Here is a 15430-nt window from a genome sequence, read left to right on the forward strand (position 1 = left end):
CAGAAAGGACAGATCAACGCACTGCAAAGCAAGCTGCAATATTGAGGAGCACAGCATGGGGTTCGAGTTGCTATAAACTGATGCACAGTAGAATGGCCTTTGTTTTTATCCTATGTTAAACACAAGCCAGTAGTGAGCATTGGCCCAGTCTTCAAATGCATGCCTCCCCAATACCATGCATGCCTGTAGAGTGACGAATCCAGGTAATTCACCCCCTCTCCCCAAAGGGGAGCCATCCCCTTTGGGACTAGGTAGGTGAGCCCGCTAAGCCCAACACCCCCTAGATGTAGTAATGGGTTATGTGGTGGGAAATGAACAAGACAACTCTGAATATTCATATTGAAGTAATTTGTGTGGTTTCTGATCCTGTAATGTCTCCAATTTTGCATGAATACCCAAACAAATGCTTCCTCTCCATACATAAAGGAACAAAAAGGGCCCATGAATACGAAAATTGGAGAAAGACCAGGAGAGAGAATCAGAAGCCTACAGAGCCACGTAGAGGAGGGCCAGCCCCCCTCCCCTTCCAGAAAGGAGTCGCAGGCAGAAGGCATAGTGCGCAGAGGAGCGAAAAAGCCTGTGAAGTGCTACTACCTGAAAGGAACTCAGGAGCTGGAATAGCTCGGCATCAGCCAGCAAGTGAAGAGACGCTACCACACAGAGGCCAGTTCACTCTGCCTGCTGGAACGACATCGAAGTTTTTTGCCGAATCGGCGGGGAACACTGAAGAAAGCGCAATAATGTGGAGAACTGAGGAGAAGCCGGAACAGCGTTGCTGCCTCCACTAAAGAGACTGTTATCCCAAAGGATGCAGCTGCAGCAAACCAGATTGGCGGTGCGTCTCGGGAGGACGAACAGGTCCAGCAATACCTCAAGTGGGGGTGAGAGACTGAAAAGAGACAGAGGGGTTGAGAAATCAAATGGCCTAATAGGGGCTGAGAGACAGAAGAACTCTAGAGGGGCTGAGGGAGAGACCCAATTACCCAAGAGTGGCTGAAAGAGCAAATTCCCAAATAGGGTGTGTGAAACCCAAGGCCCCCGAGTGGGATGAGCATCAGCCAGGCCCAGAATGGTCCACCAACCAACAGGTTTGAATTCCGAAACCCCACGGAGGGGTAGTTGTCTGAAGGGCTCAACCAAGCCAGAAGAGGCTTGGTCATATAGATACTCCAGCCTTCTCTAATCCCGAGACACTACAGTGAGGATCATAAGCTTGTTAGTTGGACAAATGGGCCTTGGAAAATAGTTTGTGTTCATGTTAGATGTTTTGTTTCATAGTGGTAGGGACCAGGATCATGTAAGCTTTGGCTTCTAGATAGCGTACAGACTACGTTGTATGACACTGTGATGAGCTCCCTTTTGTCAATTATCTTTCTCTTGGCATTGGGACTGGAAGCAAAAGGTTAGTATATACCACAAGACTCTGGATGGTCCATGCTGAGAGGAAATCTGTGCTCCTAGTGGAGAAATGAGCCTCTCGAGCAGTGGTCTTCAAACCTTTGTATGCCAAGCACCCCTTGGAAATAAAGTTTTGAAGTGGAGCCCTCCCCTGGTCATTGGGGTCGCGGAGAGGTCCTGGGTAGAGGCAACATCATAGGGATAGCTGGGAGCAGGGACCTTGCCAAGAGACCAACAAGTTACATTCTTATACCTGTTCAGTCTTCCAGAAGAGTAAATGCAATATCATATATTTAAAAGTGTTCCCACTAAAGCAATTATCGGTCATTTATTTTGTTGGTAGATTCAGAATAGTCTCAGAAGAGTAGGACTATCCAAATGAGGAAGAATGAGTGGGTTGCTCATGTGGCAGCAGGGTTGGGTCAGAGACTGTGCGAGAAACCCGATGTCCCAGGGTGTTTCATTGTGGAACTATGGAGTGCGGTTAACATAATTCAGTTTGAACCAGAGAGCATCAAAATTCTAGTTAATATGTATGTTATTTACAGTGTATTGTGCCCACCATCACGGCATTATCTTGGCAATTTACTTTTAATTAATTGCCACTGCCACTATTTCTCATCTTTGCCTCTCCCTCTTCCTTCTCCAGTCATTCTATCTGTTACTCTGGCACCCATTTTCTTGTTCCCCCTTCATTCTCTCTTACACCTGTTCTACCTCCCTCCTTTGCTCTCTTGTTTACTCATGGTCCCGCCTACACCCTCGCCTTTCTCATCCTCTCAAATGCGGTCAGTTAATTCTCCTTGTTACACGTGCACATTTGTGTATCATTTGTCCCTCTCAGTGTGCCTCCCCTCTTTCTCCTGTTCTTTCCTTGGCCTCTTGTTACTCCTCTCCATCCAGCTTCCGTTCTGTCTCTTGCCCGTCTCACTTTGTCTCCTCTCTTGCATGCACTCTCTTGCCTTTCTTCAACTCTCGTTCTGTCATTTGGCTCTATCACTCTTGATCTGTGTCTTCTTTTCTCCCTCATATTATCTTTCTTCTCCTTCCCCTTCTTTCTCTTTTCCCCTTCCAAAATGTGCTTATTTTCAGTTCCTCACATTCTACCTTTTCTGTTCCTGTTCTTGCCCTCCTGTACTTTATCTTCTTTCACTCCTTTGAAGTTTGCCTCATCTCAGTCTTCTCTCCTCTTTCACCCCAGCTTTTAGCTCCCCTACCGGTCTAATTATATTTCCTTCTCATTTTGTGTGCCCCCCACTTGCCTGTTCTTGTGGTCTCTCTGCTTCAATCGTCCCATTTCTGCCTCTTCTTCCCCTTTATCTTGCCCTCCAATTCTGCATTTTCACAATTTTTTTATTCCTTTTTATTCTGTCTTGTTATACCTTCCTTTTCTGTCTCACCCTTTTCTCTTTCCTTGAACTTGCCCTCTTTTCTTCCTCTTTCCCCATTTTCTTCCTCTTTTCTTCCTACTTCCCCCTCACACTTCTGCCCCTTCCAAGTATACATCTCCTTTAGCTCCAGTTCCCTCTCACTCACCTTTCTTTCCCTCCTTTCCGCTCACAGATCCTCTGAAAATCAGCACAACTATTCCTGGTTTAAGAGAGCTGGTGGAGGCCAAAGTGTGTCTCTGTATCAGCGCTTCGGTACTCCAAAAACAAAGGAAATAAACACAGCATAAACACACCATGGATGCTCTTGAATGCTATTTTTATTTCCTGAGACTCACACCTCAGCTCCCTGCCGCCCTTCCCTGAAGACAAAGCTCAATTGCGAGCGCCTGGGACAAAGGCTCCACTTGCTGCTTAGCTTTACTTGCCTAGTGGCTGTTTATTGTTCTCCCGCTGTGGGTTTCGCTGCCCCCCAGGCCTGGTTCAGAGCCCCACATATTGATGAATATTGTAGACTCAGGATATGAAGACCTACAGTGGATAGGTGGAAACATTGCTATAAGGGAAATGGTTTAGTGTTTCCGCATGAGCTTATAAGAGTTCTTAACAGTGCTCAGCATTGCTTTTCAAGTGTCCGTTGTAGGACCCAGCTTAAGAGCAATGTGCTTAAAATATATTTCAGGAAGAGCCGGAGGCTGTGTGGTCCACAAAGGGTGGAGCTGCAGATCGGGTTGGACCTGGTGACTTCGTATTGGTGAAAGCGTTCAGACAGTGAAGCATCCCATGGACAGTGAAATGGGGGATGGAACGATCGATCCTAGCTCAAGGTCGTGACTGAGGAAAATAACTAAAAAAGTAGAAGAATATAAGAAAGGAAATTGAGTGGGACAAGGCAGGACATGACTTATTGATTGTCTACTGAAATAGCTTTTCCAATAGAGATAATAGAAGTGCACTATTTCGTTAAATAAAAATTGATTGGTTCCGGTTTCATCCCACCCATGTGCAGTTAGAGGCCTTTTTGGAAAGTAGAGTGGAAATAAAGAACACTGGGTGGATCCCAAATATGGCACTGTGTGGGGTCACCGAGCTAGATCTCGTTTCTGCAAAAATACACGGTCTGTCTTGAACTGCAGCGAGCAGTTTACAGAAGAGCGACTGAGTGGGAACCTGAGAAAACCAAGTGCATGAGCTCGAGCCTGCTGGTATGATGCATGAAAGTAAACATAATAGACCAACAGAGGCAGTTGTTGACAGCCCTCATCACTTTTACCACCACAGGCTCAGAGAAGAATCGTTCTGCCACAATAAGATGTCCAACATGTGGGGTTACAAGTGTGATGGAAAAGTCTTGCATGTGTTCTCAGTTCCACCAACAGCAACATAAGCAAATTACTACTTGCTGGGGTGACAAACCTTAGTAGTTGGCACTGGCTAGATTTGGTAGTCCAATTGTTAGAAGATCTGATAGTAATAGTCCAGTCCTTGATTGAGCCATGTTAGTTGTGGTTTTATTAGTGTTTAAACAGTATAGATATTATCTTTTTCCGTGCCAAGTTGGTGAAACAAAAAGTAGCCGACGCACGTTTCAACCGAAGTCTTTATCAAGGCAAAATCAAGTGGCAGCAGACTCGTGGTACAGCTGGTGGCTGGTGGCCCAGGTTGGGGTACCAGTTGAGGCTGGTTAGCCTGGTCTGTAGCCGGGATCGGTGCAGCGTTGTGTACTTTCACCAATACTTGCCATATACACAGGTTCTTAGATTTCTACTCTACATCTCGAGGTGCAATACTACGCACTCGTCGTGATGGACACCGATTTCAGCCATCTACAATCCTTGTTTGTGTCCACTTGATGTTTGACACTTCCGCATACTCTTACAACATAAAGGGACACATTGATCAGATTTTAAAAGTGCCCGAAAATGGAGATGGTTATGTTCCGGTCTGATAATAGGCAGAAGAGAATTCCAGTGCTTGGGTCGCAGGATGTGCGGCAAAGATCCAGAATGCCCCAACAGCATAATGTTCTTGTAGGGGTGGAGATCAGGCTCTGCACCAGACAATGTGAGGGGTGAGGAGGGGGGAGTAACTATACGTTTTTCGACTTGGGTATTCAGGGCTGCTACCCAATAGACCTTTTGCAGACAATGGGTCTTTTAATGGATCTTACTTTCAACATCTAACCAGCGAATTGACCTGTGCCTTGCCAAACCAACGTCTCCAGCGACCAACAGCCCAGCAGGGTTCCATGTGTTAATATCCCCACAAAAATATTGAGATACACAAATAATCAAATTATCCCCCCCCCCTTCAAAAGATCACCTATGGCGTTCCAGACAACCATATATACGGTGATATTTTTGGTGGGGATAATATGTAGGGATACCCCCAGTAGCATTCTTTATGGCTGTTTTGACTGTTTGTGGCTTTGCTATGGTGTCAGCAGCCAGTCACATATGCTAACCGCTAAGGTTTTGTCTTCCTGTAGAAGGGGAAAGATTTGCCTTCACTGTTTGAATAGTGAGAAAATGTCCCCGACTGTTAATCTAGAGTAAAATAGATTGAGCCCACGAGGCCTCCAAGAGTCGGCATTGGCTCGGAAGGCAGGCAGAGGGTTGAGGAAATGCAGATGGCTGGTGAGGTGTATGTGGCCTGAGAAGGAGATTCTCAAGTTGTATCCTCAGTTAATTGCATATGCAGGAAACTACCTTTTCTCCAAGCCTGAATGGTGTCCAGGCATTGCCACAGCAGGGGAATCCGACAGTAGGATCAAGAAGCTGCATGTGTAGCTGCACTTCATCAGCATATTAGTGATTGGCAACATTAAATCGCTGAATAAAGTTTGTAACAGTGCAGAAGGAGGAGACTGACACAGGTGGCATAATTGTAGGCATAACCTTGTATTGTACCAGAAATAAAGAGTGTGCCTACCTCAACTAAAAATACTAAGGATTCGGGCAAGGATGTATGCATGAATCAAGAATCCACCTTGTTGTATCAAAATCCTACTTCTGTCCATTAAACTTATGACTACCCTAAAGAGGAAGTGAACCTTCTTGGCCCGGATGAATGGCTCCCTTCTTCTAGACAACGGATCACAGTTCCAACTGATAAGTCTGTACCTAAGGGAATGACTCCCTTACCCAGGTCTCCATCCTTTTCCAAGGTAAATAAAGTTCCAGGTTGTAATGCTAAAAGCAATAAAGTTGTCATTCAAATTCAAAAGGTAAAGTTCCAGTTCAACCATCAACTTTTCTTGTTGCCCATAGTTGTTTCTTCACTATTGGGTCACTGAAGAATGCCTCCCTTCTCCAGATTTGTGGCTTTCAGTGTTTTTCCCTACACAAAGCCAGGGGAATTGCTCCATTCCCATGGCCTCTTTTTATAATTTGTCCACTTTTCCCCAAGCCTAGAATTGGCTTGCAGTCTTGCGCGTCGCAGACCCGTATGATTCTCTGCTGGTAGTGTGGCAGACTTGGCTCACTAACCTGCCAGGTACTGCGACTATGAAGATGACTGAAGTACTTTCCTTCTTGTGGTTGTGGGTCCCATTCCCGTACTGCTCCACATATTAACTTTCCCACATTCTTTCCCAGGCTATTTTCTAAGCCCTTCTTCCCGGGGTATCTCCACTCTTCTTATCTGGACCATTATCCTATCTTCTGCCCACACCAGCTGGCCCATTTTGGCCCTACCTTCTGGGAGTGTTGCCGTGGGTTCCTGTCGGTCCAGGGACTCGCCTTTGGTCCTGGTGTGCCTTCCGCTACTTTGTTCCAACTAGAGCAGCTTTGCAGCTTCTGGTTCCCTCTGGGCTGCTCTATCAACACGACAGCACGTTTCCTCTTCATCTGTCTGGTAAGTCAGCTGCTTTCCAGTCAGGAGAAGGGTCTTTCCGCTTCAGAACCTCGGGAGACGTTTTGCCTTCTCAGATCGTGTCCCGGCCCGTCTTGCTTCTCTGCGCCGCACCACTGACTTGCTTGCGGCTCCTCCAGGGATGGCTAAACTCTCCTCTTGTATTATCTCTTCTATTTCGAATGTGCCTTGACCAATATGAATTCAGCAACCACTAGAATGTTCACTAGGAGTTCCAGGAGTGCTATTTATGCTTGCGCATTGTCTCCTCGTCTCAGTACCTGTCCTACAGAACCTAGTTGGTTAGGCTAGATTCTTCCTTGTCCCAGTTGTTATGATTTTGGCCACATGACATTTGTACATGGGTTACAAGGCAAGGCGGGAAATATGAGGGGTATTGAGTGGAGAATACCATGTTCTCCCGGAAGACAGTGTTAATAACGACAGGAACAATTAAAACAAATTCAATGAATTTAAAATATCAAAAACAAATGTATTGAATAACAAATAACGAATTATTGAATTGGATATTCTTTTAATTTACCTTTTGCAACGGCAATATTATTTTTCACCAGTGGGTGTCACTCTTTGTATGTCCTTCTCTAATGTTTACCAACCGGAAACCCACCGTTGCCATTTTTGGATTCAAGTTTTTACACGATCGGTTGGCTTTCTTCAGAGTTCCCGTTTTCTTTGGATTCCTGATTTTTTTTTCTTATATTTGCTGGATTTCTTAAATTTTGGGTACCTGGATTAGGATCGAAACTGGTTCTTCGGTTCCTGTCATCAATTACCGCACAATGGACTTCAGTTTTCCCGTTAGATTTCTTCACTTATGGGAATTTTATGTAACCTTTTTGTGGGGTTTTCTTCCTGAATTGGTTCTTGAATGTGGATTTTGTTTTTTTTTTTTTCGGGAAATTGGATTTCTGGTTTCCGGTTGGATTTCTTTGTTTATCTTGGAATTTTTCAACTTTTTTATGGTTTGCTTCATGACTTGGTTCCTGGATTTGGATTTAAGGTTTTTGGCACACTTGACTTCAGGTTTCTGGTTGGATTACATCACTCATCATGGGATTCTTTTCAACATTTGTTATGGTTTTCTTTATGACTTAGTTCCTTGATGGGGATTATTTCTTTTATTTTTTCAACGCGTGTATTTTCCTTAGGATTTCGTTGGATTTGCATTTTAATGGCACTTGGATAGTTCTGCGTCTGGGACACCTTTCAGTAAGTCTATTTTACTTTTCCTAATATTTCAAGTTAAACGCGACGCTTTGTAAATATGCCATTTCCTCAATTTTGCCTAAATTCTGAATACATTCTTTTAAATGCTTTTGCAAGTCTATATTTCTTCCTCTGAACTCCTGTCTTTTCTCTTGCTATTCACTGAGAAATTTGCATTTCTTGTTATGATTGTTCCCTTTTCAAATACTTCAAAAAACTTCATGGTGTGGATTATTAGTTTAGAATGTGTGTCTTATTCCGTTATACTGTTATTAGTTTTGGCTGTTTCATCGGTACTCGCCTGGTAACAATTCCATAACTGTTTGGGGAAACGTGCTCTACTTCGGTTGCCACTTCTGGTGAGTTGGCCTATCCAGTTTGTGGCGAAATATTCTAGTATTGGCTCAAACACTGTTCATTTGCCCTGAAAAAAACAGTTTGCGCCAGTTTTTCTGGGTATTCTTCCACATCGTTTTCTGGCACGAATGCTAATGCAAATAAAAGTTTCATGTTGAACTGAAATTCATTGTCCTCCGAGTAACATATTTGCAAACCACTACTTGAATTCTGATTTCCGGAAAGTTTTCAGTGATTGCCTTAATTTGCTGTATTTCAAAGTCCAAAAGTCCAATTGCAGGTTGTTTTGGAGAAATTTCTTCTTAAACGTAACCATAGAATTCACTGTAAGCCTCCTGTTTTAGATGGCATCAAGGCGATTAATATAGGAAATAAACTGTAATTTATTTGGACGTGAACAATGTAAAACCGTGAGAACGGTTTGGGACACACATTAAATGTTCCACCCACTTGCCATCTTGCTGCATAATCTACTCCCTTTTTTGTGCCAAATCTCAAAAGTTCCTGTTCCTTTATTTGATCGATTGTCATATAATATAAATGTCTCCTTTCTGTTATAAACTCATGTGGTATTTTCACCTCTGTGTAGCTTTGTGGTTGCAGGGAAAATTCCCCTTTTTTTGTTTTTGCATGCACAATTGTCTTTGTAATAACTTTACATTGGGCATTTGGCCAGCAACAGGAAATGGAATTTCTTGACATACAGACTATTACAGATCCACTGGGTTCATCATCTTCTGTATCAACGAGCGCTTTCATCTCTGCCAATTCTTTTTCATTTCCACCTTCGTCCCATCCGGGAAATGATTGTGCTCTCCATTAATTACTTGTTCACCCTTTGTTATTGCTCATCCACGACAATTGTGTATGTAATAGCACAAATATTTACAATGCACACGATCATCCCTTTCTCTTTCCTTATTTAGTACATATCCTTTTAAAATAGTTTTTCCTCTTTTGGGGAACTACAAACTCACGTGTTCCGTCTGTCATTGTATTAAAAACAAAAACTAGGTCTTAATTTCAAAATCCATCTCTAAACATGGTTCCATCCCATTTCTTTAACTGTCGTTTTAAAACATGTTCACTTATTTGCATTTATTGCCGTGCAATATTTTTCACCTTTTTCTTTAATCTTCTCACACGCGAAGTGTCAATTGTTTTCTACGTTCACTCTCCACCTCTTACTGCCAAACAACTGTTTTAGAACACTTGCATCATTTTAGGTCTCGACTTCCGCATGCAGGTCTTTTTCTCATGCACTTCGTTATGTACATCTATCGGTGTTTGTATTTCGGCATATGGACACTTTACAATAGAGTCAATGCATTTCGTTATTTGAGTTTTTGTTAACAGATTTTCATTATAATTACTTTTTGATATTTCATTTTCGTTAAAGACATGGAACCGTTCTCCCTAGATAGTCGTCCCTGTTCACACATGGGGCTTCTCTCCCATGAGATCCTTCCACTGAGTACCACCCGGGGGGACTATCGGGTAGCGCCCTAACCTCCTTGGCCTCATGGGAAGGGGTTCTCCCGTGGGTTAGAAGTGACTTCATCTACGGACTCGTCACATGCTAAACAGCAGAAAAAGGCCTAAAAGAGGGGAAGGATTGACCCATTTGGAACCCGACAATTCAACAAAGAGGATCAAAAGGAGTCCAAAGCCATCTGCTGAGATCTCACCACCAGTAACATGATTAGTCAACACCATACCCACCAGTTTCTGGGGAAACAGACACTGACTTGCAAATCTCAAATTGAGATTAAGCAGACTGTTTCAAGCTCTGATACTTAACTTGCAACTCTCCAAAGAGGTTTGTCATATTTTTCAAAAAGCCAAAGCAGCACTCTAAGCCTCGGGCCGTTGCCTGGGTGTTCGGGGCTTGCCTTACCTGTGGCGTTGGGGGCTCCACCTTCCGCTTCTTCTTCTGGTTCTGCTTGTTTGTCCTTGGATATACAATCAGCATTTCCAACCACCTGAAGGAACAAAAAGAAGGATGCGATCCTTTAAGAAATATATGCATAAACCAGTAACTGTTTTACACATCTCTGCTTAACTACAAGGCTTCGCAGCACGTCCTCATCCCTCTGCAAACACTCAATGGAAAGCAGCCTAAACAGAGTGCTACATTTTCTGACATACCTAATATGCTTAACACAAGTATCTCTCACCAGTGTATCGAGCGCAACCTGTAGGGTAAAGGGAAGATAGGCCACCAAGATCCCCAAGGATGTCTCCCTCAGTTTGGGAAAGATCAAAAATGGTGAACAGTGGAGAAATGTACGAGACCTCTAGCACAAAGATTAAGAAGAAACTCATTATGCAGCATTGTTTTCCCTACAATATGTAAAATGCACACTTTTTTCGACATGCAAGGCATGTTTATTTACCTCCACACACCAAATCCTACGCTAACATAATTGGTCTTCTGGCCCACGGCCAAATGCCACCTTCCATTTACTCGGATGTCTTAACCAGCTGATACTGGGGATAAGGTCTCAATTAAACCATTATCCTTCAAGGGGGATGCTTGCCGAGCTCAACTTATCAAAGAATGCGCCCTCCCTCTTCCCCCTTCATCACAGCGTTTATTAACGCTTCCTTCCAATCTGGCCATGTCCCCACTAGTCTTAAGGAAACATGGGTGCGCCGTCTCCTTAAAAAAACGACCCTTGACCCTACAATCCCAGGAAACTATAAACCAGTCACGACAGTCCCCTTCCTTCTAAAAATTCTGGACAAAGCAGCCTATCTGCAAATCCAAAAGTTCTTGGAGGCAAATAATGTGCTTGGCCTTAGGCAGTCGGGATTCCGTCCAGGACACGGCACCCAAACTGCCCTCCTATACCTAAAGAATCAAATGGATGACCCGAGAGACGCAGGCAAACCCGCTCTCCTCCTGCTCCTTGATTTATCAGCGGCATTTGACGTAGTGGATCACAACACCCTTTGTCACCACCTGTCCACTAGTGCCAACTTCTCCACTACAGCCATTGCTTGGATCACCTCGTTCCTTCAGGAAAGGGTTATGAAAGTCTTCTCTGACTTAGCCTGTGCCCACCCAAGCCTCATCAAATGTCAAGTCCCACAGGGATCCTGTATTTCTCCCACCCTCTATTACCTGTTTACAAGGCCTCTGCCCCAAATCTTGGACGCCCTGGGCATCACATATACCAACTATGCTGATGACATACAAGTCCTCATCCCACTCACAGGTGACTATGAAGCCAATTCGGCCACCCTCGAGTCCATCTTTTCCACTATCCAAACTTGGATGGCCGAAAACTGGTTATGCCTCAATGGGGAGAAAACCGAGCTCCTGATAATAGGATCACCGGCCACACTCAAGAAAATGGACAAAAAATACAGCTCCTTTAAAATTTACCACTCGTCAATCCCAGTATCACAAGCTGTAAAGACATTGGGTGTCTACCTGGACTCGGACCTCTCGATGAATAGGCAGGTCAATGCCATTGCCTCGACCTCTGTCTACCACTCCAAACTAATTAACGCTGCCAGACCTTACCTCTCAAAGACCAACTGCCTCACCATTGCAAGAGCCATAATCGGATCCAGATTAGATTACTGTAATGCCCTCTTCCTAGGGACTTCCAACAAAAACCTCTCCAAACTGCAGATATTCCAGAATAACGCCCTTAGGGCAGCAACTGGCATCTCTAAAAGGAAACATTTCTGAGACCAGAAGGCAAGCTCACTGGCTCCCCCATTAAAGAGATGACAGTCTTTAAAACCCTTGCTCTAACACACAAGTGTGTTAACAACCGTGCACCCCTATACCTAGCCCAAAGAGTTGCCAAGCAGGTACCCACCAGACCTACCAGAATGGCCTACACGAACATGTCGTCTGTTCCTAAATCTAAGACAATGCGAGCAGGAGGCTCCAGATTTCCAGTACTGGCAGCCACACATTGGAATACCCTCCCTCCCCTAGCCAGAAAGCTTGAATCGCACCTTGCTTTTAGAAAAAAAATCAAAACATTACTGTTCACCTAAGGGCTTCACCCCTTCAATGTGGCAGTTTTGTCATAACAGCCTATTGCAGTTCTGTACACTAGAAATGTATCTTGCTCACTGTAACCGAGAGCTAAATCATGTCTATTGTATGAAGATCTCCATTCGCAATAATGCTTTTGCAGGTTTCCTGCTCACTGTAACCATGAGCCAAGCATACTCACGTAACTAAGACAAATATGTGCAATAAGACAACATCTGCAACAGCACCTCGATGCCTGTGGGCTGTAAGTGCGCTTTACAAATAAATAAAATAAGGTCTCCGACACCAGTGAGGGGCTGGTATTTAGATACTGATGGTGAATTTGCACTAGCGGTTTGAGGGCTTGAATTATAAAATAATAATAAATATAATCATAATTATCCATGGGAGATTAAATTCTTTCCTTGGGAAGGTGATGCAGACCGAGTCAACTAAAGAAAGTCTCTGCTTTGAGATGGCAGCAAGAACTTGACTTGTGATTTCTTGGCCGGTTTTGGTGATCACTCCTTTGCCGCTAGAATGTTCCCCTCCCCCTCAAGCACTCCCTTGTGCACCCACTCTTAAAGGAACCCTCGGACGATCCTTCCTCTTCGGCCAACTACCGCCTGATCTCTATCACTCCTTTCCTGGGCAAATTCCTGCAAAAGCTGTCCATCTCCAAGCATAATCTGCATACTGAATCTGTTGGTTGTCTCCACAACAACCAGTCTGGCTTCAGAGTTGCCAGAAGCTAAGAAACTGCTCTACTGAACACCTGTGAAGGACCTGCTCTCCAATCTGGACTCTAATCTCTCCTCGATCTATCCTCTGCTTTTGATACGGTTAACCATGCCATCCTGCTCAATCGCCTCTGTGACAACCTGGGTATCACCGATCAGGCCCTGTGCCTGGTTGACCTCCTTTTTCACTGACTGACCACGTCAGGTCCAACTGGGGTCTTTCCGCTCTTCTATCCCTCTACTTCCACTGTTCCCCAGGGGTCTAACCTATCTCTCCCTGGCTTTTCAACCACTACTTGGCACCCCCTTGCCCACCACATTACTACTTTCTGTTCCAATTTTCAGTGTTATGCGTATGACACCCAGCTCTCCTTCAGGCTACCTTCAAGTCCCCTCTCCTCCTTCTCTCATACCAGACTGTCTTGTCGCAATTCAGGAATGGGGTGCCGCCAACAAGAGAGAACTATATATCTCTTCCTCTCTCTCTTCCTCTCTCCCTCTCTCCCCCCCTTAATGGGCCATCTTCCTGTGAGGCTAATAACCTTAGTGCAATCTTTGACTCCAACCTCACCTTCTCTCCTCCCATCTCTGGCGTCTCTAAGTAGTAAAACGATCAGCTGCACCTCCTCAGAGGTATTTTTCATTTTCTCACTTTCCCCCAGAAGGTCAGTCTCCAGAGCTCTGGTCCTCTCTAGGCTGGACTACTGCAACAGCCTCTTTCTAAATCTCCATGCCTCTATTCTTTGACTTTTACAGCTTATCCAGTACAGGACTGCGAGACTTGTCCTTGGCCTCAAGCCAGGGATTGTATTTCTCCTACTCTGAAATATCTTCACTGGCTCCGCGTGGCTGCAAGGATCAACTTCAAGACCCTCTGAACCGTCCACAAACCTTTCTGGGGCCTGGGACCGCCCTACCTCAAACCTTCTCTTCCAAAACATCTTCCTTTGAGCTTTTCGCTCATCCACCTCCAACTCAATGAGGGTCAGACGCTTCTCTAAGCGGAGAGTTGGGGACAGCCTCCCTGCCTTTCTGAACCTTGAGCAGAACCATCTCTGGTTCCGGAAGCAACAAGTCCTTCCTTTTCGCTTCCGCTTTTTCTCTTCCTCTCCCCTGCTGACGTACCCGACTGCTCCAAGCACTGGTCACCTGGATACCCTCTGAACTCGGGCCCAGGCTCCTGCATGTCCAGCTGCCCTTGCACTACCTGTAGGCTCCCCCAGCACTTAAATATCTGTACCTTCAACCTTAAGAGTCCATTCTCTTGCACTGATGAGCCATTCACTGGCTGCACCTTAGAGTTACCTGCTCTCCCCCCCCCGGCACTTCTCCGCTTCCCTCTTCCCCACACTTGCACGATCTAAATGACACAAGGCCTAGTAAGATCGTTGTTTTGTCCTCCCTTTGTTTCCCCCTCCTTGTCTTCTCGCGCCTAGAAACACTTGTGCACAAAAGGCGCGTTATAAATGCCATATCACATCATTATCATATCATAAAGACTGAAGGGTAAACCGAGACTTCAGTGACCTTACTGGGAGGATAGACTAGCCAGTTATGTGGGTATCGGCACATATAGAATGCTGGTGATGAGCTTGCCAAATCAGTATGCATAGGAAGGCTTCCTTGAGATGCAAGGAACAAAGTCAATGTTTCACTTGGAGCTAAGTGATGGTCTGAATGGCAGTAACCATTGTGAATTTCAGATTAATGAGACACGATTTGAAACTGAAAGCTCTTGAATGGTTGCAACTCGGCATTATAATGAATACCTTCCTCATCTCGTTATTGCACTTCCAGAAGCAGACTTGTCTGAAAACGGTTGAGAGCCCACAGGGGTGCTGCATGGCTTCATTTGGCCCCAGTCACATAGAAGCAACAGTGAAACATACCAAAGGCATACCAATGGTATGTATACTGAGCTGTGCATGCTGTTTTACATCTGTTCCTTTTTCCCGACTAGATTTGTTTTGTAAGCTGAAAAGCCATTTCAAAATCTTTCTTCTGCATCATCTCCCATAAATCTGGTCTTGTTTCAAACACTGTAAAGACTGTGGCAAACCAATATCTTCATCCAACCTCTGCACACCACAAATTGTTACTTGAGGACAGGACCACAAGAAACATTAGTGGGTCTGCCGTCAGACAAAGGACCCCAAGGTGGTGATAACGCACGTTGCCCTGGTCATCACAGCATTGAGCAAGTCTGGTCACGGCAGTTGTGTCTCAGCAATAGGCCCTTTTCTACAGCTAGGGAATATCCAGGGACTACAGCTCTAGATTTTTCTTGTTGGTTGTGGTCCAGATCCTGAAGCAGATCTTCAAATCATCTCTCCTCTTCCAGTGGTGCGCCACTGGTCCCGCCCTTCTACTTGCTGTTCTTCTGAGAAGTACACCCCTACACCGAAGGCTGGCTGTCTCTCGCTACACGTTTACTTGGGAGGAGTGGGATGCTTTTCATGGCTTCATTT

The 15430-nt window shown here is 44.8% G+C and overlaps 1 protein-coding gene across 6 annotated transcripts in view; it reads right to left on the bottom strand.

The window, feature by feature from the left end:
- The window catches only part of MPRIP (myosin phosphatase Rho interacting protein), a 1106800-nt gene that overhangs the window by 598815 nt on the left and 492555 nt on the right, over window positions 1-15430 (bottom strand). For all 6 annotated transcript variants that reach the window (XM_069645743.1, XM_069645742.1, XM_069645740.1 and 3 more), the window contains exon 5: window positions 10120-10204. In XM_069645743.1, the coding sequence (XP_069501844.1) occupies window positions 10120-10204 (85 nt within the window). The remainder of the gene's footprint in view (window positions 1-10119; window positions 10205-15430) is intronic.

This window comes from Ambystoma mexicanum, chromosome 2p, assembly GCF_040938575.1.
Source record: "Ambystoma mexicanum isolate Mex_15411 chromosome 2p, UKY_AmexF1_1, whole genome shotgun sequence".
In the NCBI taxonomy this organism is placed as follows: domain Eukaryota; kingdom Metazoa; phylum Chordata; class Amphibia; order Caudata; family Ambystomatidae; genus Ambystoma; species Ambystoma mexicanum.